Source organism: Haliaeetus albicilla, chromosome 6 (assembly GCF_947461875.1).
Source record: "Haliaeetus albicilla chromosome 6, bHalAlb1.1, whole genome shotgun sequence".
Classification (NCBI taxonomy): Eukaryota; Metazoa; Chordata; class Aves; order Accipitriformes; family Accipitridae; genus Haliaeetus; species Haliaeetus albicilla.
Genome location: NC_091488.1, coordinates 13871918 through 13899849, shown reverse-complemented (window position 1 = coordinate 13899849; position 27932 = coordinate 13871918). Strand labels below are relative to the sequence as shown.

The following is a 27932-nucleotide window of genomic DNA, read 5'->3' as shown; positions in this document are numbered from 1 at the left end:
ACCAGAAACTGAAGTCACATGTATCTGTCTACAGTTCACCAGTTTCCCTCCAGAGCCTTTTCTGTTGGCAATAGTTAAAACAGCAATCTGCCAGTCCTCTAGTACAGGGTCCAACTGTAGGATAGTTTGCAGCTTTGCCAGGGGTTTTGTATCAGAGTTCTTCAAATGCCTGGGTGAATGCCATCTATTTCTTATGACTTAATAAACTTAGATATTTGGTCTAATACCTCCTGTGTATTTTTTTCAAATAAACTGAAAATTGAGATGATCATCCTCATAATATTTTATAACTAAAACTCTGCTCAGGGAAGAGCACCTCTCCATTATTTTGGATTACCCATCGACTTAGGAAGACTTAGATCCATGCACACTCAGACTGTTTGATGTTTATGAACTAACAGAGTTCCAAAGGTTCATCTATTCAGTTCTCCTCCCCAATTAATGTACAATACTTGAGAAGTTGTTGGTATTCATAAACGTATATACTACTTGATAATATTGCATGAAAGTCTGTATTAATACAGTTTAATACAGCTTAAGCCCCATTTAATTCCACTAAAGCTCCATTCGTCCAGGTAACGCAACTTAGTAATATATAAAGCTGCTTCTACACAAATACCTATTTTTGTCTGGCCAATAAAATAACAAAACATCCAATTTATACATCTTCTATTTATTTATTATCTATACAACTGTGATGCTGATAATTTGAGATGATTCCTAAGTGTGTGACAACCCGGTTACCAATAAGACTTTAAGTTATGTGACAATTACTCCCCTTCCTCTCATTCAAATGTGGTTTCCCACACACTCTGTCATTGAGTGTTTTGAAGCCAACTTTCAAAGGTTGTTTCTGGTATAAAATAAAAAGCACTTCTATTCCAATAAAGCTCTTTGTTCTTCACCACTTCTGAGACAATTGCAGATGCTCAAACTCAGCTGGATTAGCAAAATTCTACCATCTAAAAAACTACCATAACCCAAATCCTGAGTGAGGAAGACAGACAGCATATTGCGGTTTTTCCAAGAGAGAGTCACAACCATTTCCGTTTAGGTTGTTTTTTTCCCCATGAAGTGTATTTAAAAATCTTTTTGCATCCAAAAGCAAATTTGTACAAAGTATATGAATGCAGATTAGGAAGCTACTGCTGCTGAACCACATGCAGATTCTTGGGTAGACAAGACTTAAGATTCTTGAACAATGGATCATATTTACGAGAAGAGCTAAGGACCCAGCCAAATCACAAAACCTAACTATACCTGCAAAACACTCCAGATATTTTCACATACATATCTTAGGAAGCTTCTCTAGAAGAGTTGTTTGTGAGTCAAGGTAGAACAGAGTCACATTCTCTACAAACACAGCACAAATCTTTGAAGAGCTCTCTTTTGAAAGTGGTCTTTAGGGAACACTGCATTCCTTACCTATTCAGTTATTAAGCTAACTTCAAAGCAGCTCTAGACTTTCCTCTATTAAAGGCCGGTGCATTAAAATACTGAAATATCCTTTAGCGTTCACAGAAGAAAGAAAGGAATCTAGGAAATGGGCTAAAGGCTCTTTTTCATAACTGGAAACTTGATTTTGAACTGGCTAAGAAAAACAAAAAATCCATCTAAACTTACTCTTAAGGAACAACTGTGGTAACATAACAAAACATATGAAAGGTATAACATGAAAGGTAACATACATTCCCTATGGTAGCATATCAAAGGGTTTGCGCTATCTAACAGATAAAATTCAGTACTCTGAAATAAGACTTAGTTGTATTTTCATGCTGGTATCTGGACTCAGTGGATTCTTACTCTGTACATCATTTTACAAAAGAAGGGAAAATATACTAGCCAGTAACTTGAATATTTTTACCCCTAAATCACCTGCAGGAGATATGCTCCAAGTGTACTATCCCTCATGCCTGAGAGACGAGTAAGATGTCAGTAAGCATTCAGCACTCTTAGTTTGTCAAGATCCTCTCTCTACGTAAAAGAAGAGTCCAAAGGAGAATGAAATGAGGGCAAGAAATCAATGTACAGATAGTCTGTATTTCAGTTTTTCGTCTGTATGTACTTTCTCATTGTGGCTGACTAAGCAACTGTCAGAAAGAAAAAAAACAAGTATTCACACATACTGACAGCTCCTTTATATGTGGAGCAGTCTTAGCTTTATCACTGTCAGGAACATGAAAAAGTCCTTTATGGTCAGATGATCTGTTGTAGAGACTTAACATTGATGCCACTTTTATTTATGGCACATTAAGAGTGCCAATGTGCTAATTGTAGCTGTAGAAGAAAAAGTGAAAATTCACTTGTCAAAAGCATACAGGCAAGAACTTCAGTCTGGAAGTTACTTACACCTTTCAACTACAGAAAATCAACGGGACAGATGACAAATCAAATAGATGAGACAAGGAACCAAAATAAGTAACACAATCTTGGCAGTCTCACAGAATTGTCTATCAGCTACAAGTACTTCCTTTCTTTGGGACAAGCGACAGGTTCAAAAGCTTCTGAGTGGGGAAAAAAAAAGCCCTCTAACAATGAAACTCTGAATATCAAATATACTGTAAAAGACATGCGAAGAATCTCTGGTCATGACAGAAATAGGAATATTATGTATTCACTGGTTATTCTTACAGTCCTCCCTTGCTGGGGGAATCCAAAGCAAGCAAGATCTCAGAACCATTCCAGACAACTTGGACAGGAAAGGACAAGGACAATATCCTGATTCTGAACACTGAGGTCCAGAGTTCTCTTTGTTCACCCTTCTTCTCCTTTGTGTAAAGGACCTCTTTGTCGATATGAAAGAAGGTGCAGATGAACGCCATTAATGTCAAACCATCACAGGGGGATAGCAGGAAGTCATTTTTCAGAACACGCCTACCTAAAGAAGGTATGGGTCCAGCTACCTTGTTACCAGTTTGACTTGGATGTTCCTGGCCCTTCCTGTTTAAGTAGTCATTTTTTTCTACTCTAATACCCTTGATTTGCTCAATTTGTCATGTTTTGAACAATGCACTTGATATTATATACCTTCATCTAGGCAGTATTATCTCCTGACAAGTAGAGTGGTCAATGGGATTTGTCTGTTACAGGTAACACAGACTTACATTATCTGCGAGTTATCTGGCTAAATATCACCCAAAGAGGAAATCGAAAGGTGAAATCCCAAGGGGGATCTACACAATAGGGAATATGGCAGAATACCACTAGGCAGCGAAGAGACTCAAGTTCTGTCTTCACATTCAGGTGGATCTGGACTGGCAACACAAGGGTGAGCTATTTATGGCTCGGTGGGCCCATAACACCTCATGCCATCAGGGAAGAGATGCAACATATAGATAGGCTCATGATCAAGGGGTGGACTTGACTATGGATACTATTGCACAAGTTATCCATGAATGTGAAACATATGCTGCAAGTAAGCAAGCCAAGTGGCTAAAACCCCTGTGGTATGGAGGGTGATGGCTGAAATATAAATATGGGGAAGCCTGGCAGATTTACTATATCACACTCCCACAAACTCACCAAGGAAAGTGCCATGTGCTTACAATGGTGGAAGCAACAACCAGATGGCTGGAAACATATCCTGTGCACCATGCCACCACCCGAACACTATACTGGGCCTTGAAAAGCAAGTCTTGTGGTGACACGGGCACCCCAGAAAAAATGGAGTCAGACAACAGGACTCATTTCCGAAACAACCTTATAGACACCTGAGCCAAAAAGCATGGCATTGAGTGGGTGTATCATATCCCCATCATGCACCAGCCTCTGGGAAAACTGAACGATACAATGGACTGGTAAAGACTACATTGAGAGCAACGTGGGAGAGAATCTTCAAACATTGGGATACACATTTAGCAAAAGCCACCTGGTTAGTCAACACCAGAGGATCTGCCAAGCGGGATGGCCCTGCCCAATCAGAATTTTTACATACTGTAGAAGGGGATAAAGTCCCTGTAGTGCACATGAAAAACATGTTAGGGAAAACAGTCTGGGTTACTCCTGCCTCGGGCAAAGGTAAACCCATTCATGGGATTGCTTTTGCTCAAGGGCCTGGGTGCACTTGGTGGGTGATGCAAAAAGATGGAGAAGTCCAATGTGTGCCTCAAGGGGATTTGATTTTAGGTGAGAATAACCAGAATTAAACTGTATGATGTTAGTTGCTATATAAACCTGCTACTGTATGTTATCATTACTATAGTTGTTCTACGCTATATCCATAGTATTAGAGTAAGAATCACTTAGATCAAGCAAGAATGAACTTTGATAAAACTGAGCGAAGCGCAGTAGGGATGGAACCAGAACTGACCTCAGCACGCAACAATCCAACATTGCACACCTCCTGCTACATCCAGTGTCACCTGCTCGCCATACCGCACTGAAGCCCGATCCTGCTCTGCTGATTGAGAGGCCTTTGCACCATCCCTCCTGCCCAGAAAGACTGGTATGACAGATAGAGCCCAATGTTGGGGACTAAATGAACTCAACGAACATTTTATAAACATAGCCCATAAACTAAAGGAATGATATCTGTGTATACATATATATCTATCACTCTATAGCTCAAAGGACAGAAAAGGTGATGATGATTGACTAGGATGCAACAGAAAGTATGGGAACTGAGGATGAGGTAAATGGTATGGAATAAGGGGTGGATACTGTCCTGGTTTCAGCTGGGGTAGAGTTCACTTTCCTCCTAGTAGCTGGTACAGTGTCATGTTTTGGGTTCCGTATGAGAAGAATGTTGATAAGACATTGATGTTTTCAGTTAGTCTAAACGCTACTTCGCAACAAGCCAAGGATTTTTCAGTTTCTCATGCCCAGCCAGCAAGAAGGCTGGAGGGGCACGACAATTTGGGAGGGCACCCAGCCAGGGCAGCTGACCCAAACTGGCCAAAGGAGTATTCCATACCATGGGACGTCATGTCTAGTATATAAACTGGAGGGAGTGGGGCTGGGGGAAATCGCTGCTCAGGAACTAACTGGCTGTTGGTTGGCAAGTGGTGAGCAACTGCATTGTACATCACTTGTATATTCCAATCCTTTTATTATTACTATTGTCACTTTATTATTATTATCATTATTAGTTTCTACTTTTCTGTTCTATTAAACTGTTCTTATCTCAACCCACGAGTTTTACTTTTTTTTCTTTTTCCGATTCTCTCCCCCATCCCACTGCAGGGCAGGGCAGTGAGTGAACAGCTGCATGGTTCTTAGCTGCTGGCTGGGGTTAAACCATGACAATGTGTCAAGCATGAAGAGAGTGCAACATTTGGAAACATCCTCTACAGTAGTCTGAAGTGATAGCATGAGATCATCTTACACATATACTTGCTCTTGTGGACTATAACACGAAAGACAGAAGTCTAAGAACTTGAAGCATAAGGATCATGATGTCAGCAACAACAGAAGAAATTCAGCATGCCCCATCCAAAACCAATTATCAATTAAGAATAATCATTAACATACACTGGAAATTGCACTGCTTGCTTCATGGGAGAGATTCAGCACTGGTCATTACAGAAAATGATTCACAAATGTGAAAGAGGTCAATAACTTCTTTTACTGTACTACTATTCACTAAAAAGTTGCCACAAGTTACATATTCACATTGTCCCTAGATTAGCGACTTGAAACCATTAAGAAGTGATAATACAACCAGTAAAATCTTTTGAACAACATTCTCATACCAATAAGCCAGCTATCTAAGAGGCAACCCACGCTACTAACATTAGAAGCGTAAATTTTTTTTTTATACTTACTTAACACTGTAACACTGGAAGTGACTATCTGGATATTGAGGCTGATATGGTTCTTGACCCAACACTGTTCCAAACCACCATGCATCATCAATAATGGATCGGAACCTATCAGCTAGAGCAAAAAAAGTCTGCTCAGACAATCTACTAAGAAAAAGTTATTTAACTATGGTTCTTCTACATGCAATTAGAAAAAATTTTGATCAGTGTATTTCAGTTTAAAGTTCTAAACCCACTGATATTCAATAAAATATGAGACAACTTATTATGCCAAAAATACACAAGTGCTACAATCTAAATAAGTTTGCTACTTAGCTGTAAAATAAGAAAAGGGAACACTAGAGTCTCAATATATGTTTTGAAAACTGTACCTTAGATCTATGGTAATACCTCCAAAATGCTTAATACAGCAGTTAGTAGGCTCAAATTTCTAATGAGCAAAGGGACCTTCCCACCAGACAGCCCTCTGAAGTTAAAAGCAAGTAGCATCTAGCACATTCAGGAATTAGCTAAGGACAAGTTTTTTATTTCAAAATTGTTTAGTCAAATACTTAGAAAACACACTTACAAGCTTGCCAGTTTCTTTGCCGTGCTTCATCATAGAACTGACGTAATATAAGGAAGTCGATAACATCTGGCATATCATGGTATCTAGATAAAAAAAATAATCCCTTTCATGTGTGTGCCTTAGGGCTTTAGAAGCAGCTTAAAAAGAAATGTATTTTTAAATACTTTTCAGAAAAATAAAGATGCATATACCTGATGGAAAATGATTTGTCCGTGTGTTTTCCGGTGGCATGATCTATAAAGGCAAGCTTGAGGCAACACAATGTGGGAGGACCAACTTCGTATCTAATTCCAACAATTTTTACCAATTCTTGATCCTACAGGTAAGAACAGTTTCAGCAAGTATTACCTTCTGGACTATGCACAGAACTATTAATTTAACATTAGTTAACCAAGCACATGAATTGTACACACATCCAAAAAGCCAAAAATATTGAAACTGTATTTGAGATTTCAACGCAAGACAGTTTGTTAGACTTAGTAATTTTAACACAGCTATTTATAGTCCCACAGTTAACTCTGAAGATACTCTGGTAATTGAAGACACTTTCCCCTATTGTTTCCATAGGGAAACATTATGGAAACAGCACAACCTCACAAATCAATGTTTTGCAAAGTGTAATACAACTCTTCATTCACAGCATACTAGTATTGAACTCACATTATCTTCTATGCAGACCTACCCTAAGGACTACTTTTCTCCATGGCTCCTTGTGTGGATTCAGTTCATAAATGTTATTTCTTCTAACTGCTTCAATGTAAGCTTCATGTCCTTGTCGGAAATATATTACCTAAAAAAAAAAACCAAACCCAAACAATAAATGTTTTTCTGTATTTAGTAACTGCAAGAAAGTTAGTTAACATAAGCATTTAAAGATTTTAATCAATATTCCTACCTCGTCACCCATCTGAGGAACAAAAGGGGATCTTCGAAGAGCTGTGTCTGTTATCCAAACAGGAGGATGCCAATCATATGACAATTCCAGGTTTACTGGTTGCGTTGGAGCATTAGCCTTCATATTTAACAGACAGCAAAACTAGACTTAATGGACATATTGCTGACATGACATCAACACAACTAATTCCATTTTCATTTGGCAGACAAAAGCTTATAAAAGACTAATGTACATTTCCAAAATGTATTAGCACAATTCCTCCAAGGCTTTGCTCGAGTTGTAACTGTATTTGTGGTACTAATACTAAGCATTCCTTTCCTATATGAAGATTTGAATGAGCAAGATTGCCATCTAAATTATAAAACTTTGTTTCTCTTAAGACCTGAATAATAGCAGTCTCGGTGCCCAATTAAAAAAAAAAAAAATCTATCAAGCTGTAAGAAAGTTTTATTAAAGTTTCTTATATTAAAACAGTTCCAAAAATACCATTTTGAGAATACTTGGAAGAAAAGTGAAAGGATGGAGAGAAAAACATACCAAAATTACCCCAAGTATTTAAAAAAAAAAAAAAATTCTGATTGCCCCTTTACAGTAGAAAACGCAAATAGTAACTACTGTAACTTAAAAAAGGATAATTATTTAAATCTACTTCAAATTTTTGGTAACTTAAGAGCAATTACTGTAACTTATAAAAAATTAAAAATTCGACCCAAGTGTAAATGGCCACCATAAATACAGTGACTATACCCCAAGTTTTCAAAAAGATATGTTACTTAAACCCAGACAGTTTAACGGGGTTTTAGTCTAATATTCTGTACAGTTATTTAATAATCACATTTTCCCCTGATACCAGCAAGCTTCAGAACCCTTTTTATTTGAAAAGCAAAAAATCACTTCACTTGGAGTGCAGAGTCTTCCATACAAATCAGCAGATACCTTGCATTTGGAATGGTCTCAAATTAATTAAGGGTACACTGTATGTAGTGATACCAATATCCTTGTTCAATGGCAATAACAATTACTTTAACAGTTTCCAGTGAAGACATCTAAAAACCTAAGAGAGAAATTTATTGAAGAGTGAGTAGGAGAAATTAACTGCATACCTCCTCCTGCTTTTTTGGTTTGGGCTTTTTTCTCCTCTTTCTTCTTCTTCTCTTTGGAGGAGATGATTTCTCTGCTGATACTTCATCTTCTGAAGTACTGCAATATCTGATAGCTTTCCGCCGAGAAGTCCGTACGGGAGGTTGTAGGTTAATCCCTGCATCAGCAATCCAGTCAGAGTATCTACTTGAAGAATCACTGTCCATAGCAGATGGGGTCAGGGAAAATACAAACATTGAACCAAGTTGTCAATATTTCAGAATGCTAAAGTCTCTCAGAGAAATATCTGCAGATACAGATTGCTCTTGAAAGCACTATCAAGAGAACTAAAATTACTTTGACCTGTCATAACAATTACCTCACTTGATGTTTTAACATAATTTTTGGGGAACACAGCAATTCAAAGCATTGTTTTTTTTTTAAAAAAAAAAACGAACCCTCAAGTCTGGTGAATTCTAAAATAAGTAATTTTATTCAAGAAAGTTGTGCAATGAAATCCTGGACTAGTTCAGAGCCCTCCCCAACGAACACACTAGCCAAACACTACTTAAATTCTTTAAAGACAGTTATACAAATCTCACAGGTACACATTTGCTTTTTTTATATCTCTCAGTATTTTTTAGTTCTACTACTATAGAGTTCTAGAAAGAATATCTAAGAAAGCCACAATAAAGTGATTAAAAAGTTATCTACATCTTCAGTTCTAAATAAAAGTATAACCTTATCAAAATTAAGTTTTTTTTTCAACCAGACATTTTTGTAAGAGCAAACAACTGTTGCTGCATTGTTAAAAAACCAAAAAACCCCCAACAAAATGAAACAACCCCCCCCACCCCTCAAAAACCCAACAGAAAGAACACACTATAAAAAACATTCCAGACTATCTTCCTTCTCCTTGCCACCTAGCAAAAAAAGCAAAAGGATTTGAAACTACATTAAAACACAGAAATGTTTTGGTGAAATGGGACACTGAAAAACAATGCAATGTGTCAGTACAGTACCCTACAAAATATTGTTACATACGAAGCACAACAGAACCTCCATACAACTTAACTTGCCAAAATTCAAGTAAAATTCATTAGAGTAAAAGACGGGATATGGTTGTTCGCTTTTACCTAGAACTATTACTGTTGCTTTTCTTGTCACTTCTCCACTCTTCCTCTTCATCAGATGAGCCAGAGCCCTCACTTTCTTCAGCTTCCTGAATTTAAAAATATGCAGTCAATACAAAACTTTCTCACAGCACATATTTTCAGGGTTTGAAACATAAAACACATTCTCTATTCATGTCTGCATATTATCAAGTTAGGAAGAAATTTGGTAAAAAAAGTTGTTAAAATGGAAATGAAAGTAGTTCTTGTCTGTAGCCGATTTCAACTTACCCTACCAACCTCAGGACTGCACTATTAATCATTAACTACCGTATATTCACTCACATTTTATTAGCCACGTGTGGATCCACCTGCTGTAGCCACTCTTCACAAAGCAACTCTTCTATCTCCCTACCATATGACAGTTGTACTTTTTTCTAGTCTAAGTTCCCATCATTTATCAGAACAAAGTGGTAGGCAATTTTGTTTCCTTCAAATTCCAGACTCATGACACTGTAATTAGGTCATGTAAAGTACACAATAAAATCTAGCTCACTAGAATGCAAAGGAAGAATTTAAAGATTGCAAAAGGAACAAGTCAAGGAAAACTATCACATCTCCCATCCACACACAACATGGGTATATTCTGTTACAGCAGTAGCACTTCTATGATTTTTTTTTTTCATTAGTTATGCAAGTTAGAATCAGATGATTTTTCTGATTTTAGTAGCAACTAATTGACCAAGGACTAATTGGGTATATTCATGCATATATTTAAATGCAAAACTAAATAGTCAAGATACATCAAAATATATTACAACTTAAGTAATTTCCTGATTACTGATCAACAATTTACTTGCATTAACTTAATGTTTTAAATGTGTTTTTCATAACTGAAATGACTAAGTATAATGCATTGCTCATGTCTCAAGTTATATGTTGTTAAGCAAAAAAAGTCGGAAAACAAGATTTAACTTGCAACATCAAGTTTGATACTGTTTGAATTAGTCCAACCGATTATTTGTCATTTTCAGACTAACAAAGTTAACATCTTTTCCCTAAGACCTGCTCATACAGGGTATAGGATGGGCAATACTCACTAAATCAGTTCTTCTCTTTTATCCTACCATTTGTAGGATTAAAACAAACAAACAAAAAACAAACCAAAAAACATTTACATCAAAGATCGGCTTCTTATAGTATTATTAGGTCTAACACGGCTTCTTCAAAATATGTAAGTATATGTAGTATTTAAAGGACAGTGTGCATAACTCTATTTGCACTTTGTGTGCTTTGAATTTGCCAGGTGCCAGAAGTCTCATGTCAACTCCCCTTCCACCCTATTCTCATAATAAGGAAAACCTGAACTTTTCATTAAATTTAAGTGATTTATTGTTTTTAAACACATAGGAATTCTTTGTTAAGAGGCCAGGAGAAGAGTCCATTTCCAAAGAATATCACTTCATCTTACTTACAAAGTTATCTTATCTCCTGAATGTCCCCCATTTTGTTCACCATTCTTCCTTAACAAAGTGACAAGTCCCACAAGTCTGACCTTCTCTACTCCTTCCTCTTCTTCCCCGTTTTCCAGTTTGAGACTATTTCCTTGTGTGCAAGGCAAGACAACTACAGTCCAAGCAGTCTTACTACTGATTTACAGCATCTGATAAACACAACAGTCAAAAGCTCATGCTAACTCCTACAGCAAAGTCCTGTTTCACCCCAAGCCGGGACTCTGCCAGAAAAAACACTTTATCAAGAACCTTCAAAGTTTCCAGCTTTAGGTGTGTGCACAAGTTTGGAAGGTTTTTGCAGAGAAATAGCAAAACACATCTAAAATCCAACCTTCACTTTAAGCCAACCTCAGCATTGTACATCAGTTTTTTGCCTTGGGCTGTGGATGTGGTTTAGCAGATTCTCAGCAAAAATAGTTTAGCCATTTATAAAATGACAGGAAAGATTGCCATTATTAAAGCAACAGATGACTAGGTTTGAGAAGTTGTACTGGGTTTGCATGACAGGATTTTGGTAGCGGAGGGGCTACGGGGGTGGCTTCTGTGAGAAGCTGCTAGAAGCTTCCCCGATGTCCGACAGAGCCAATGCCAGCCGGCTCCAAGACAGACCCACCAAGGCCGAGCCCATCAGCAACAGTGATAGTGCCTCTGTGATAACATATTTAAGAAGGGAAAAAAAAGTTGCTGCGGAACACAAACTGCAGCTGGAGGAGAGAGGAGTGAGAACATGTGAGAGAAACAGCCCTGCAGGTCAGTGAAGAAGGAGGGGGAGGAGGTGCTCCAGGCGTTGGAGCAGAGATTCCCCTGCAGCCCTTGGTGAAGACCATGGTGAGGCAGGCTGTCCCCCTGCAGGCCAGGGAGTTCCACAGTGGGGCAGATCTCCACTTGCAGCCCGGGGAGGACCCCACACTGGAGCAGGGGAATGCCCAAAGGAGGCTGTGACCCCATAGGAAGCCCGTGCTGGAGCAGGCTCCCGGCAGAACCTGTGGCTCCGCAGGGGACCCACACTGGAGCAGCCTGTGCCTGAAGGACTGCACCTCACGGAAGGGACCCATGCTGGAGCAGTTCATGAAGAACTGCAGCCCATGGAAAGGACCCAGACTGGAGAAGTCCATGGAGGACTGTCTCCCGTGGGAGGGACCCCACACTGGAGCAGGGGAAGAGCGAGGAGTCCTCCCCCTGAGGAGGAAGGAGTGGCAGAGACAACATGTGGCAAGCTGAGAGGCAGGGGGAAGGTGTCTTAAGATTTGGTTTTATTTCTCATTACCCTACTCTGGTTTGATTGGCAATAAATTAAATTAATTTCCCCCAAGTCGAGCCTGGCTTGCCCATGACGGTAACTGCTGACTGATCTCCCTGTCCTTATCTCAACCCACGAGCCTTTTGTTGTATTTTCTCTCCCCTGTCCAGCTGACGAGGGGAGTGATAGAGTGGCTTTGGTGGGCACCTGGCATCCAGCCAAGGTCAACCCACCACAGAAGTGCTAACAATAACTATGCTTACAGAAATACTTTCCCTGGTAAAAGAGCAGGTTTTTTGTTTGTTTGCTTGTTTGAAGAGAGAACAAGCACATTTACATGAAACTTCACTTACTGAGGAACTCAATTTCAAAATACAGAACTCAGAAGAGAACTTACCTGCTCTATCAAGCCAAAGCAGTTATCTCTATCCTCATCAGAAGACTCCAGTTGTTCAATGTTATTCCGTGTTCGGTAATTGGGATATTTCCGTCTATGCAGTCTACGCTTAGATTGTATTAATGAAGACTCAGAGTCACTCTAATTTATACAGGAAGTGGAAAAAAAGAAGTTACTTAAAAGCATGTATGTGGCAAGCTTTTATGGGGGTGAAAGGGTAGCTAAAAGCACTGCTGAACATAAAAACTGAAATGGCATCGTCACATCACAGCCTGATCACTTCAAAACTCCTTTTCATAAGAAATAATTTTCCTGTACACAAACAGTTTTAAATTTGCTGTTCCCAATTTAAGATTTAGTAGTTGTTCTAAGAAATTCTCTTTGTAAACTACTGTGACAGTTCCATTCACATTCCCTGATAAATATATTTACAGAATCAGGGCATTAACTGCCTACGAAGTGCAATTCTGAGAGGACCAGAAATACTTAAGTCCCCTCAGTTAAGGGGATCATGCAGCAGAATTCTTGTGTCAAATTGTTTTGTACTGCAAGACACAGCAAAACAGACCACTATCTTATAAAAACAGTACAATAACCAATTCTTCCTTCTTATTGAACTCTTTCAAAAAATAGTGAAAAAATCATTCAAAACAGGGTAAGTCTGAAAAAGTTGCCCCATACACAAACCACTGTCATCTAAAGTAAAATGACAAGGGAATAGCAATATAGTCTACAATTCTTCAAATATAGGACCTTGAACATTCTCACTTGCACCTTGATGCTTTAGCATGGACTTGCAACAACCATCTTTGAAACTTTAACTGCAGTAAAACCACAATGGCCTAAAATCAAGTCTGCCTTTAAAAATTATTACCAAATACTTTAGAAAAAAGGAGGCAAGACTGAAAGAAAAAAGAATTCTAGTTATTCATAGAAATAAACCAAACCTTGTCCTGCGATAAGCGGAAGCTGAATCATCAGGAATCTTTGAAGATCATACCTTCAGAAATGACTGCTTTCATTTTTTAAACCATGACTTGTCCCTGGACACAGAATGCCCATTTTCATAGAAACTACTGCATACCTTTTCCAATGACTCAAATAACTTTTTCTTCTCTGTTGCATAAAGATCTCTCTCTTCTTCCCCTTTTGCAATTCGATATTCTTCCTGCTTCCTACAAGAAAGTAATGACAATTTATTTCTGCATCTGTTTTGACAATGCTGAAAAGTTAAATGATCCCTTCTCTTTAAAGGATCCATCTAAAAAACCCTAACACCTAATTCCATTACATTATTAATTTCAGACGTTATTATTGCTCGAACACCTAAAACAGATGTCCTCTCATTTCCAGACAGCGTAAGGAAGACAGTTATTAAGAAAGTCTTCTTTGCAAATATCAGAATATAATAAACTTTCTCAACCTCATTTTTAATCCACATTTTCCCCTTTGCTATCATTCCACCTCACAACACCAGGAAAGCTTTTTAAAAACTTCAGAGATGTGGCAGCACATATGGCTGTACAAGTAAAAAGGAATACCGAACTACTGATATTCATTTTCCTTTTCACAGATGCATATTGATAATACTTTTGAAAGCAGCTAACTGTTTTAGCATTTCAAGTGCTCAGTGCTGCTTCTGGTCATAACACATCATCCCTGCAAAGTCTCACAAAAGCACAATCTCTCCAAACTCTTTCATGTAAATGAATTTAACCTACATCCCTTTATTTTGGAAAAAACAAGAATCTAGGTTATCTAGCTGTCCTTTAAGGTGACTTAAAATACTGAAATATGGGAGAATCATTCTCTATTAAACTAGAGAAAATTCCATTTATTTTAGTTGAATGGACTTTACAATTAAAAGTTTTTAAGCATAGCTGACCATAACACTGAACTATTTCAATTTGTACCACGTAGCTATCTTAGCTTAGGTCTAATAGATTCAGAAAAAAACAACGTGATTTGTTCTCTCTAGTCATATCTGCAGCCCAGTAAGCTGTCTACAGACCTGAGTAAGCTTGGTGGTATTTCTGGTACAACAACTCTTCGTCTCCAAGCCTGAAGGTCCCGCTCAGTAGCCATCTGACTTCGTGGAGCATTCTGATGCATCTGACGCACACCTTCAACTTGCCCACTACGTCGCAGACCAATATTAGGAGGAGATTGGATGTCAAAACTTGGTCTTCTAAAAGCTGAAATATACAAACAAAAACATTTTTTCCAGATGACACAGAATTGGAACCTTGTTTCTTCTTACTATAAGATAAAAAATTAACAATTAACGTATTTTTAGCTCCACGATCATAAGTATATGACTAGTTATCACCTTCAGGAAATTATCTGTCCTGTAGAAAATACAGTGAGATTACACATATACTTTTAAAATAGTTATTTCTACTACTATTTTAATACAGTGAAAGGAAGTATAATGTGACAGAGGTGTTTATCTGAACTATTTCAGGCAGCTCTGAGGCTAGTGGGGTTCTAAAAAACACTTTTCCTAGAGCTGAGCTTACATAATTAAAACTACAAGGACACAGATCAGAAAAGCATCTGGTTTAAATCTGTAAAGAAGGGAGAGGGGAACCCAGTCTGAATAATGGTAAAATACTTATTTTGCAAACTTTAGTGGAGAATAAACATAGCTCCTATAAGTATTATTTGAGTACTCTACAAATATTACTAAGTATGTAGCACTCTACAAGAAAAACAATTAATGCTCTTTAAAAGGAAAAGCAAAAGGCTTTGTTTTGTAATTTAATCACAGGAGTAGCAGTGTTTTAATGAATAAAAAGATCTTAACCAAATATCACTATGTTAAGAGAATCTTAGTCCCCAAAACAACATTAAAGTTAAAACCTGTTTGAAATATTTCACACAGCGTAATAAAAATGGAGACAGAACAATTATCTAAGAATTTATCAGCAAGTACTAACCTCTTCTAGGTGTTCCTTCCCCATTTTGTGGGCCACTTGAAGCAGATTCTTGATCGGCTCCAGTTCTTTGATCTTGTTGTAGTTGTAATTGTCTAATCATGCCATCGAGAATGCTGGGCTCTAAGCCTTGTTCATCCTGATCAACCGTCTGTTGGCCTATAACTTGTTCAACCACTTCTCCATCACCTTGCAAGTGTAATACAAATAAAATTAATGGGTTCAGTTAACTGACTATAGGAAAATGATTTAATCTCATTGTTCACATCACAGTGAGACATGTTCTACCAGTAAACAGAATGAAAATGATTCTTGAAATTACTCCAATTGCTTATTCCGAATGAGACATTTACAGAGTCTACAACTCAAACACAGTTTGTGCATGTCAGGACCCACAGAAAAGAAAAGAATTAAGACATCCATTTGAACAACTGATAATTTTTCTTTCCTTGTTTAAAATCATATTCACTGTGGGACCTTTCAGCATCTTTAGTGAACATAAATAGATGATAGTTTGCTTGTGAAAAAACTAAGGCATTTTTAAATCACCTATGTCACATCTACTCTGTTCCCATTCAGAATTACTACAGTAACTCTAACTTCTGGGTGTAGATCTTTAGTGATGCTGTTCTTACTTGTTGCTACATATCCAAGTTGAGGAATCAAATGTTCATCTGCACAATTCTCTCTTCCTGGCACCAATCTTTGATATTTTGTTGGATGAGGGTTTCCATCCACATCTACTAAGAAGGGAGGGGGCATAAGATGAGGAGCCTGTTGAGTCTGCTCATCTAGGACATAATTGTTAGAGTCTCGAATAAGTGGCCGATAGTCAGTGTGGAAGAACATCTGATCAGGAATCTAGAAAGAAATGAAGTTTTTATGTTAGCAATTTGAAAAAAAAGAATATGCTAAAGAATAGAGAAGAACAAGAGACACTAAAATATCTAAAATCTCCTTAAATATAAAATAAAGGGTAAGTTTCCAATAAGAAGAGTTATGCATAGGTACAATTAACCTGTATGGGTGTTGCAGTACTCTCATTTTTGATAGTGCTTTTGCAGGCAACAAAATGCTTTTATAAAACAATAAACTGAGGTAATGTAAAGCAGAAGCACTGCTTTACACTTAAAATTAAAAATATTTTACATCTCACTCTACTTTTTTTCCACACAATTAAAAAAAGTTTCCTTGGTTTCCATGCAATGAAATCATTGTTTGAAGTTCAACATAAATTCTCAAAGTAAAATTCTTTCTTAATCATGCAACGTTCACCAGAAATTTTTTCTGCAACTGAAACAGTCTGTTAAATCCATGCAGCTGAAGGAAAATGGTTACTCAAGTGTTACATCACATTCAAAATCTTTGCTCCTAGCAATGATGAGCAAGATGAAAAGAGTAAATTTAAATTTCAACTAAGAATGCGGAGCAAGAAAAAAAATAATTCTTTAAAATGACAAACATGGAATTACCACTACAACTTTAAAAAAATTGAGGGGGAAGTGAAGAAAAGCATAGGCCAGAAATGCACTTTTGAGACCTATTTCAAAAAAACAGAAACACATGTATTTATCAAAACCAAAAGGAAACAGCCTTATAGATTCAAAAAAGCAAAACATTTATCCCATGCGCTTTTTTCTAATATTTGAAAAACCACAGTGTTGGATGAATATTTACTTTTGCCTATTCTAATCAAACTACTACAGTGAATTTGGGTTGAATAAGAAAAGGTCTAAAGGACTGCAAGTTCTAATAATTGAAATAAACCAGCAAATTATTCTTAACGTAAACAGTTTGCTTTTTTGTTAATTAGGTAGTAGTGCAGTAAACTTTGTGATACATTCCAATCTTTAAACATTAAGCTATTTTCAGAAATTAGAAATACAAGTAATTTTGAGGTTGAACAATTAACATGCACATTAGCTGGCTGGAAGATGAAAATGTATTCCAGAAAAGTTCTTGGGAGCTACTCCCAAGGGAATGTTAAGACACTGGTTATTTCTGCTCTGCTAGGACCACATAAACAAGAGCACTCAAAGACATCACGAAATCCGCTATATTTAGATCCCATACCTATACAAAACTCATTTTACATATGATGTTTTAGAGGAACAAATGTAACACATCTAATTTCAGTTAGAAGCTTGAATAAACAGTTCTAATAAAAAGCTGAACTTACCTTTTCGTAAGACCTGCTACAGCCAAAACCAAATATCAATAGATGCCCATGAGAATCTGTACATGCAAAATGCTGCCCATCTGGTGAAAATTTACAGTCAAAAACAGCACCGTGTCCTTGGCCTTCAATCTAGATTTAAAGAAACAAATTCAAGACTATTTGACCAATTTTTTTGAGCAAACAATAATACAGCATCAAAAATTAATTACTCTATCAAAAGCAGTTATGCACCTCTTAAATACCTCCATTAAAGCACAAATAATCTCATTACTTCAGTTTATTCCTTTTCCCCTCGACATGTGAAGTCCTTAATCATACAGTTTTAAAAGATGCACTAAAAGGTATGGAAACTTACTGCTCAGAACAAAAAAAAAAAAAAAAAAAAAAACAAACTTTTTGAGGCTTTTTAGCTGTTAGTATACTGCTTAAAAGTAAACTGCAGCTAATATATACTGATTTTGTTAAACCACTTTCAAGAAAAGCACAGGGAATCTTAAAGCTAAAGAAAAAAAAAAAATCACTTCACTATTGACTAATGAGGAAAACAAGACCAAAAAAATTAATATGAACACTGGATCATAACTTAAGTCTCAGAAAAAATAATCTATTTTGAAGTATTAATCATGAGTTGTCAAATGGAGCAAACGTCATGGGAGCTCTTAATAACTGCGCCAATCCACTAATGCTTATGGTAATATTATTGTCATGAAGACAGTTGAGAATACAAATATTTGTCCATAAGAGTCTTGAAGTGATGGTCTAAAACAGGACCTTTCAGTCTTTTAGATGGCATGTCATCTCAATTAAGGAAAATGGTTAATATGAATGAGATGCAAAAAGAACTTTGTTAACAAAGCGTGGAAAAGCCCTGCTATCAACTATTCACAACACCTCACAGACCGAGAATTCCTGATCAACAGGTAAAGTCTGAAGAGCTCAGCCACAGACTATGATGAAAGCAAAGTCCTGTTCTGTTCCCTCATACCTCACATACCTCACACCCAACTGCAAATTCTCACAATTCATTTTCCTTGTCTCAGAAGCTTATCAAGACCTCCCTGATCAACTCAGAAGCCCTACAGGAAAGTAGCAGTAAGTGGGGAATACTTTTGCAGAAGATCAGTGAGCTGACTCAGCTTAGTAAAAGGTCCAGTGAGATGCAGCTGATTCAAGGTAGAGAATGGAAGTGGGCAGCTGGGACCAGACAAGGGAGGCAATCCTGGCCCTCCTTTTCTGCCACATTAAACTGTTAAAACTGGCTCCTGGTCACTTTGCACCTATAGTTACAATAACCAAGAAATTCAAAGGTAAAAGCTCTGGAGAAAAAAAACCCTAACTCATAAATTTTGTTGGTTTGGCTTTTTTTTGGTGGGTTTTGGTTGTTTGTTTTCTGTTTTGTTTTGGAGTTTTTTTGTTTGGTTTTTTTTCCCAAAACGCGCAGGGGGTGTGCGTGTTGGTGACAATTCCTTAAACTAGTGTGAACACACTGCTGTGTGTAGAGAAAACGTGGAGCTTAAAAAATGTCTTACCATGTTAAAATAATGCTTTGTTTTTGTGCCTTTGGTAATGTCCCATATAAAGATGTTGCCATCATGACCCGCAGACAACATTATCCTGGAATCAAAAGGATGGGTCTCCAAGACAAATACTTCATCTGCATGCCCCTAGAATTTACAATTGCACATCACATGAGAACAAGAGGACATAAATCCACATCGATATTATATCTACAGTAGAGCCTAAAGCTGTACTATCCTCTCCTCACACTCAGATTTTTGGAAAATTAGACCCCTACAAGCTGCCTCCAAAAATATATGGACTTTTACAAATTCCACAGTGTATCTATCTGGACTGCTACCTATGGCACATAAGTAGGGTAAACCCCCATGCAGCCAGAAAGGCTTTATCATTCTAAATTTAATAATTTTCTAGATTCAAGCAAGAACTCTAGAAATATGGAGGTTTTGCCAAAGGACAGTGAACTATTCAATAGGCAAATATGTTAACTGCACAAAAGCTTTTACTTATTCCACAGGACAGGCAAGTTCAACACAGCAGCTAGGAAGAGGATTGTTCAAATGCAGGAGGAGCAGCTAGTTTTGGTTAAAAAAAAAAAGAAAAAAAATCGAAGTGCTACACTTGCTTTATTATTCATATGATGCCTTCAAGACAAATCAGATCGAATTATGAACTCAGCATGCACATGTCACTGCAATTCTAGGAATACCATCTACTTCAATAAGGCAAGTAAAATCACATACCACCAAGTCATGAAGCAGTTGCCCTGTACAGGAATTCCAAACTTTGAGAAGATGATTATTCACAGCCGTAACAACATAGTTATCATTTTGGTTCCAAGCTATCATGGTTACTTTAGGCTTCATAAATTTGTCTTCTTCTGAACATGTGTCACTATTTTAAAGAGTTGATCAGGCATGAGATATTTTTCATTAGCCCATTTCAATCTCAAAATACAGAAAAATAACCTGTTTTCCCATGTTAATAATCAGACAAGGGAAGGGAAGTTAAGAATTAAATTTGTTTCAAAACTTTTGTCCATAAACTTCACTCTTTTTGGAGAAATCAACTATAAAGCAAATATGGATTTCTAGCATACTTATTTCATCAGACATGACAACCTCTTTCCCATTTGAGATGCAAGGCAAAAAGGCTTTCCTTTTTCATGGAGTCTTGTCTCTTCTACAATTAAGAGTCCTAACATAATTCCTTTAAAAATTTGGACTTTTTACAGTCAAGAGCTTTCCAACTAACTCTGTTTCAGAAGCTAACCTCTATGTTAACTAAGCATTTTTTTCCAATTCCCAACATAAATACATTAAAGATAGTATTTTATATTAACCTCAATCTATTTCCTCATTTCTCTCTCCAAAATACATTTATAGGATACTGTAACACCCCCTCTCAGCATCTTAGTCAACTGAAGGTACAAGCTTTCTTTGAAACATACTTTCACACAGTATTATCTATATTCCAGGTCAACTAGTACCCTTTCTTACAAAGGCTCTCTCTCAATTATACACAACTACAGGTGTATATATTAACCAAGAAAGATGCAATGGTCAAATCTCAAATATTAATACATTCACCTTAGTAAAACCACTTTTTTTTTTATGGCTGCATCACAAGAAGAACTTGCAATCACCCTCCAATCAACTAGTATACCCAAGTTTTGGTTTTTGTGTTTGTTCCCCCCCCTCATTTAATCACCTACAAATTAATTTCTGCTTATGTCTACAAAAGTTGACTGAGCATTCTGTACTACTGTAAATCATCCACTCTTCAGGTTTATGCAATGCCATGTAGTATCGTGATCATCATTAGTAATGACACTATTCCAACTGTGTGCCACCAGCATATTTCATTAATACACTTTTTAATAATACAAAAGAATCAATGAAAATAGTCAGCAAGATCAGTTCTTGATGAAAGCCACCTATTACCTGTCATGACCTCTCCTGGAAAGAGGTCATCATCTACCTTATTTTTACTAATCTAAAAATGTTTCTCCTGTGACATGTCAGATGTCTTGACTGAAATCCTGATAGAGAAGATCTATTGTACTTTCTGTTAACATTTTTCCTTAACAAGGAAATGTAATTAATTTGGCACAGTGTACATTTTAAAGCTATATAAATACTCATGCATTTATTCAAGCACAGACTAAAATCTAGCAAGTTATTACATCACCAGAACACTCATTTTACGCCCCCGAAGACCACACCACTTGATCATAGCATTGCTAAGGCTTGCTCTAGTTTGACTGTAAGTGTGCTTGAGGAATTATTCAAAACTTTCTGACTTTACAAAACAGATTAAAAAAAAAAAAAAAAAAAAGACAAGACTTCACCTACCCTGGTAATCGATCGGACATATCCAGCAAAATACTCCTCCATTCTGCTTGCTCAAAATGCCAGATTCGAGCTGTTCCATCTCTACTGCCACTTATGAACCTTGAAGAAGTTTTAAAAGATAATGAATTCATCCTCAGAAGAACTTGCTTTAAAGTATGTTCAGAGTTACACACCACTGCAATTTAAAATATTGCAATGAAAGACTGGTAAAAGTGAAATCTTCAATTTGTGTGCAAGAGAATTCTTTACAGTTACCTGTCCATTAACTTTCTTTCCAGAAGCCCAGGAAAGAGAGTTTTTCTGAACCGAAAAACTGAATAAAGTTGTCAAAACATGTAGAACAGAGAAGCAAGTTCCAAAGGTAAACTCAATTCACAACTTCATCCTCGACTCCTTCTCAATTACAATACTTTAATGAAGTATTTTAAGTAAACCATTCTGAAATTGCAGAGTATCCAATACTGAAGTAGAGGCAAGAACAGATCAGCACAGCAAAACCTGAAATGTTCCCACCCACAAATGTGCATAAAAGTGAAGACCACCAGTGGTTTACTTTAAGATACCAAGGTGTAAGCCACGGCAGTTCAGGCTTCCATTTCATGAACTGCTGAATTATCAATGCAGCAGAATGGATATTCCTGAAGGGAGGAACTGAAACATTGCAAGACATCCAAAGATGGTCTCCCTAGTCCAAGAATCACAACACTGAGAAAGACAGTTGCCATACCCCCCCACAGAAAAAGTTTGCATGCTAGGTATATCATGACTGTGCTCTAATTTGCTGTGATTAATTTTAGTAATAATTATAAATCTTAAATGTCTTCTACAGAAAGTGTCACGAAGCAAAAGAGCAAGAGGTTTTGCCTTGGTTTTTTTTTTTTTAGTACTGCCTTGAAAAATAATCCATGCAGGCAACATGGACAGACCAGTGCAACATGATGGCCCCAAAGACAAATATAATTGCAGAAAAACACATTTAAAAGGAAGGCAAGTACAACTTCCAAACTGAATGTAGATTATTACCATTCTTGGTTACAGTTATCTGACTTTCAAGAAGAGAAAAAAAACAATAAAAATAAAGCTGCAACTTATGGCTGCAGATATAAAGTCTACCCTGAAGGCTGAAATCCACATCTTCATTAGTGACAGGCCAATCAGGCATCAATTTTGACTCCATTCTGTACTGGAAGCATGGGTGAAGTTTTACAAATGGAATTTACACAACACCCACCCACCCCCCAATCAGCTGTCAGAGTCTGTTAACTCCATTTCCTTACAAAAATAATAGTAGGCTAGAAAAAAAAGAAAATTATTAAAACTTATTTTAGACCCTTTGCATTGCATTTTCCCATTTCCTATTTTAATCCAATAATTCCTGAAACCGAAAGGAAAGGATGGGGAAGAGGACACTTATGAAGCCATGAATACATAGGGTATGTTAAAAGTGGTAACATTTCCTCCAGGTAAATAAAAACCCAGCTAGTCTAAAGACATTGTCTAACAAAGATTAATTGAAAGCTGAGACAGCTGAAACTTAACTATGCTCTCCTGGATTAGTTTTCTTACTGGAAACCTCCAGGTGAGAACCATAATACATTCTTAATTCCAAAATAATGTATTGTTTTTTCACATTTGAGCATCTTTCAACATACCTATCACCACTGTTAGAAAACTGAATGCTGTCAACTTTGTCCTGTAAGAAAAAGTACAGTTTATTAGAAATTATATTTTTAAACAGGAAATATGGTTTTGACAAATCTGAGCTTAGTAAAAACTGAAATGATGAAAAAACTGCATATTGTATAATTTCCAACAGTTTTAACCGCAAGGTGAACCAAGTCCAACAAATACTTACCAGAATTCACTAACCATTAATGCATTTAAAAACCACATTTTTTAAAAAAAGTCCCAATTAAATATGAAGGATTGACAGATGAAATAACTGTCCATTAATAACTTGGCAGCCAATTAACTCATATTTGCATATATATTTCCAATTTCCTAAGCCAACTACAATCGAGAGGAATCTGTTGTTCCCACTCCTACTTACACATTCGTTAAAGAAATATACAATTAGTTATTAATTTTTATCACAATAAAAACTACAGGAAAAGTAGACAGCACACTCAGATCAGTTTATCTTCAGAGCTGAAAGTCCTCTCTACATACAAAATACATATTGATCAAGCCTTCACTATAACATAAATGGTTAAAGTCAGATTCAGTATTAGAGAAAACATGTTAAGAGAAAACATAATGAAGATAAGTATTTTAAGAGCTGCTCTTGAAAGAGCTTTGAGGGTTCAACTAAATCTAAATTCTCTACAGCAAAACTACAGATTCTTTGTGCATCAAAATGAGAGTATTTTATCTATGAAGTTCTTTTCCTAACAGGCATCAGTTATATCAAGAAAGCAAGTAAAGACAGACAGCACTGTTACATAAAGCACATGGGGAAACAATGCTAAACCAGCAAGCTTATTACTAAGGAAGTATAAAGTAGCTTGCACAGCCACTGAAGACATGAATAAAGGTCAAGATGAACAGAAGTAAAATTCTGGAAACTAAACCCCATTTAAAGATTTAACACAGAAGGTGTCAAATGCTAAATAACTTGAGTAACACAATCCACATTCTCAGCCTATCTACTTTCTGTATACAGCATAAAGTATGTGGGTGGCTAGGCACACTTGCATCAGAGGGAAGCAACTGAGCAAACTACATGTTTTAAAATTAGAGAAATCTATGACATCCACTTGAAAAGATAAAATTCTACATATCATCTTGAAACATTCCAGCCTTTAAAATGGTCAAGTCACATGGAGATGACTGGCTGAAATTCTGCCTAAGTTCTAAAAATATTCAATAAAAGAACATTGCTACAAACCCACTGTGCTGGTTTTGGCTGGGATAGAGTTAATTTTCTTCACAGTAGCTAGCACGGGACTATGTTTTGGATTTGTGCTGAAAACAGTGTTGATAACACAGGGATGCTTTCACTGAGCAGTGCTTACACAGAGTCAAGGCCTTTTCTGCTCCTCACACCATCCCACCAACAAGCAGGCTGGGAGGGGCCCAAAAAGTTGGGAGGGGGGACAGCTGGGACAGCTGACCCCAACTGACCCAAGGGATATTCCAGACCCTATGATGTCACACTCAGCATATAAGGCTGGGAGAGGAAGAAGGAAGGTGGGTGACTTTCAGAGTGATGGTGTTTTGTCTCCCCAAGTAACTGTTACATGTGATGGAGCCCTGCTCTCCTGCAGATAGCTGAACACCTGCCTGCCAATGGGAAGTAGTGAATGAATTCCTTGCTTTGCTTTGCTTGCGTGCACGGCTTTTGGTTTACCTGTTAAACTGTCTTTATCTCAACTCAGAAGTTTTCTCATTTTTACTCTGCTGATTCTCTCCCCCATCTCACTGAGTGGGGAGTGACTGAGAGGCTGTGTGGTGCTTAATTGCTGGCTGGGGTTAAACCATGACACCTGCTAACAACATTAACTAGCAACTTCAATACTGCTTGAAGTGACTGATTATTAGATTTAACAATCTTACTTACAGCATGACTTTCCAATTCAGCTATTTTCTCAGGTGTTTCAGAGCCAAAAAAATACATCCTGATGACATGGTCAGTGCTGCCAGTTGCTAAAAACATACCACCTGTAAAATCAAGCAATAATTAAGTTAATAGATTACGAAATTAAAACAGATCACCAACATTTCTCAGATGTCTTGTTTAAATAAAAAAAAACAAACACAAAAACACACCTGAGGACTATCATTTTTAATGCTCTTCCACTGACATACAGATGTGGAAGGAAATAACCATCTTCTCCCAGCAAGCTCTCTCAGCCATAGTGAAAATAAATAGTCTTACTCAGTATTACAAAGATTTTAAAACATATAACTAGGGGAATGCTGGAACATCTAACACTACTGAATGCGCACAGAAGCCTTCAACTATGGGCAATATGGCTAGTCATCATCAGAATTATCTAGATGACACTTTCACTGTAGCGTATGTCTCATTTGTGGCATGCGAATTGCTTCAAAACTGGGTAGAAGCATAAGTAAACCAGCATAAGTACAACAGTATTTAGCTGTGGTGGCAGCAATAGTAAGATCTGTCTCTGGGCACCTGTAAGTGCTGTCAAAAATACCCCGAACAAACAAAGCCTCAAAAAAACCCAAACCCAAACACAATCGAGGGCTATATCCTGACAACATTAACAAGCTACACTTTGATTTGTATTTTATTTCTGAAATTCTCAAGTTTCTTCTAATGTTCATGCTCTCTGGTACCAGTAAGCCTTCCCACAAGTCACCCACATGATTAGAATGAAAGAAGATTACAAGCCAGGAGTGAAGCACATTTATAGATACATTGGTGGATTCTTAAGAAAGAAGGGATCTTTATGACTATCCCTGCATACAGCCGAAACAGAATCAGGACCTCCTACTACTGGCAGTGACCACTTCCACTGCTGTTGACTGTGGTATCTTAGAGAACTGATTTTGCAAATCCCTGACATTATACTAAGGGATTAAACAAAAATAAAAATCCAGTAAAGATGGGTAAAAACTAAAGAAGCATCAGGTGACTTTTACTTATGTAAAATCACCAATCACAAAAGGAAAACAGTATCACTTAGTTCAACTGCCTTTCACTGTTAGCTAAGGCAAGTCACATTATTTAATTATGTCATAGGCTAACATACAATTACTTACTACACAGCTGCTGGTTTTGTATATTTTAAAGCTGTTACAACCAGAGTATTATAATAACTACTTACAAGGAAAGAAGAGATAGCACAATGCTAAACTCAATCTGTACATGACTTACCTACACTGAATGAAGAACAAAGCATCTGAACCCCTGGTCTAGGTTTCTCTGTGAATTTCACTGGCCGAGTGCTTAAAAAGAAAAGATGCTTGAAATAGGACATGCCACACAAAACTTGGCTTTTATCAACATTTCAAAACATGAAGGTATGTTTCTTCAAACATCTACATAACAGGTACTTCTTAAATACATACAGTAACATCTGTAAATCTTGTGCAGGAGGATGAGCAATAAGGTTTACTCTTCAAAATTACACACATATGCAAATGATATTTGAAGCCCACACAGCTTATGGCTTTTTCTGCAAGATGCTATTACCTAGCAAGGATAACATGACATGCCAAAGAATATTTATTCTCTCTCATCCTTCACTAAGTACAATTTACCCCCTCCAAAACATATTCACAAAATACTGAACTCTTGCCCTCACGTTACAAACCACCAATGGTACGTGAAGTAAGGCCCACCAAATACCATTACTGCAGAATGCTGTGCAAAATCATAAAATTTTACATAAGTAAATAGAAGTTTTGCACACGGTGATTTAAAAGACTGGTTTCCTGTTCTGCAAGTCATGTACACACTCTTCCAGCTGACATGCGATAATCTCACAGCAAGTAGCTACTAAGAACTACACCAAGGAGAAATCCAGCAAACTGTGCCACTTACAAGCATTGTAGGTTTCTACTCATTATTGTACTGCTTTTCTGTTTATCAAAGGAAATGTTGAGACCTTCAGTATATTTCTCATGTTTGTTTGATACACAGTACAGAGACTCAAATCCCAAGAATGCTCCTGAGACCTACCAATGCTTAAACCAATTTAAGTCCATGCTTAAACTACTTTAAATGATGTTTATATCTCATACAGTCTTCTAAACTAGTTTTAGAAGAACAATTAATGATCCAGTTTAAACACTCTTCTATAACTTACAGCCCTAAGATTCTTCAGATGAAACTATGCCTTTGATAGTTTTTGCTGCAATTCTGCTACCTTAAAATCACAAGTGTGAACTAAAAACCAAAATAATCTTCCACTTTCTGAAGTACTGTGTGGGTTTTTTTTGAATAGCTGCTCTAATGTAAAATGGATCATTTTATACCAACTACCATTATATGACACAATACTAGATACAGACTGCTCATCTCAGATCTCTTCTTTCCAGTAATAATTTTTTTTTGTTTAAATAAACAGTAATCACATATAGAACATTTAAAAACTATCCTGAACATACTCTGCATGCAAGTTCTGTAAGAGACACCCCAAAACTACAGGACTGTTGAAAACTCAACATAAACAAAAAGTTTTATTATACTGTTCCACCATATTCACATTTGCAGCAATTCTAGTTGTCCTACATTTGTAATTTTAGTGTAGTAAGAAGTTAATATATTTCCCAACTAATCTCCCATGACAACTGAATAACATATATTTGTAAAGGATATAGTTAGTGATGGTGCTTTAAAATAATTATGTAATAGATTATTTCCACAACATTTTTATTATCACAAAAAATCAAATCTTTTTAGCTACTTA

At 36.9% G+C, this 27932-nt stretch overlaps 1 protein-coding gene across 2 annotated transcripts in view; it reads right to left on the bottom strand.

The window, feature by feature from the left end:
- BRWD1 (bromodomain and WD repeat domain containing 1) overlaps positions 1-27932 on the bottom strand; it is a 65945-nt gene that overhangs the window by 29016 nt on the left and 8997 nt on the right. For both annotated transcript variants that reach the window (XM_069785093.1, XM_069785094.1), the window contains exons 10-28: positions 26396-26466; positions 25112-25212; positions 23205-23245; positions 21553-21651; positions 19942-20092; positions 19210-19344; positions 17681-17809; positions 16137-16362; positions 15505-15690; positions 14577-14760; positions 13650-13740; positions 12566-12706; positions 9439-9524; positions 8326-8521; positions 7223-7339; positions 7010-7117; positions 6519-6643; positions 6328-6410; positions 5763-5874 (exon numbers count right to left, since the gene is read on the bottom strand). In XM_069785093.1, the coding sequence (XP_069641194.1) occupies positions 5763-5874; positions 6328-6410; positions 6519-6643; positions 7010-7117; positions 7223-7339; positions 8326-8521; positions 9439-9524; positions 12566-12706; positions 13650-13740; positions 14577-14760; positions 15505-15690; positions 16137-16362; positions 17681-17809; positions 19210-19344; positions 19942-20092; positions 21553-21651; positions 23205-23245; positions 25112-25212; positions 26396-26466 (2382 nt within the window). The remainder of the gene's footprint in view (positions 1-5762; positions 5875-6327; positions 6411-6518; positions 6644-7009; positions 7118-7222; positions 7340-8325; positions 8522-9438; positions 9525-12565; positions 12707-13649; positions 13741-14576; positions 14761-15504; positions 15691-16136; positions 16363-17680; positions 17810-19209; positions 19345-19941; positions 20093-21552; positions 21652-23204; positions 23246-25111; positions 25213-26395; positions 26467-27932) is intronic.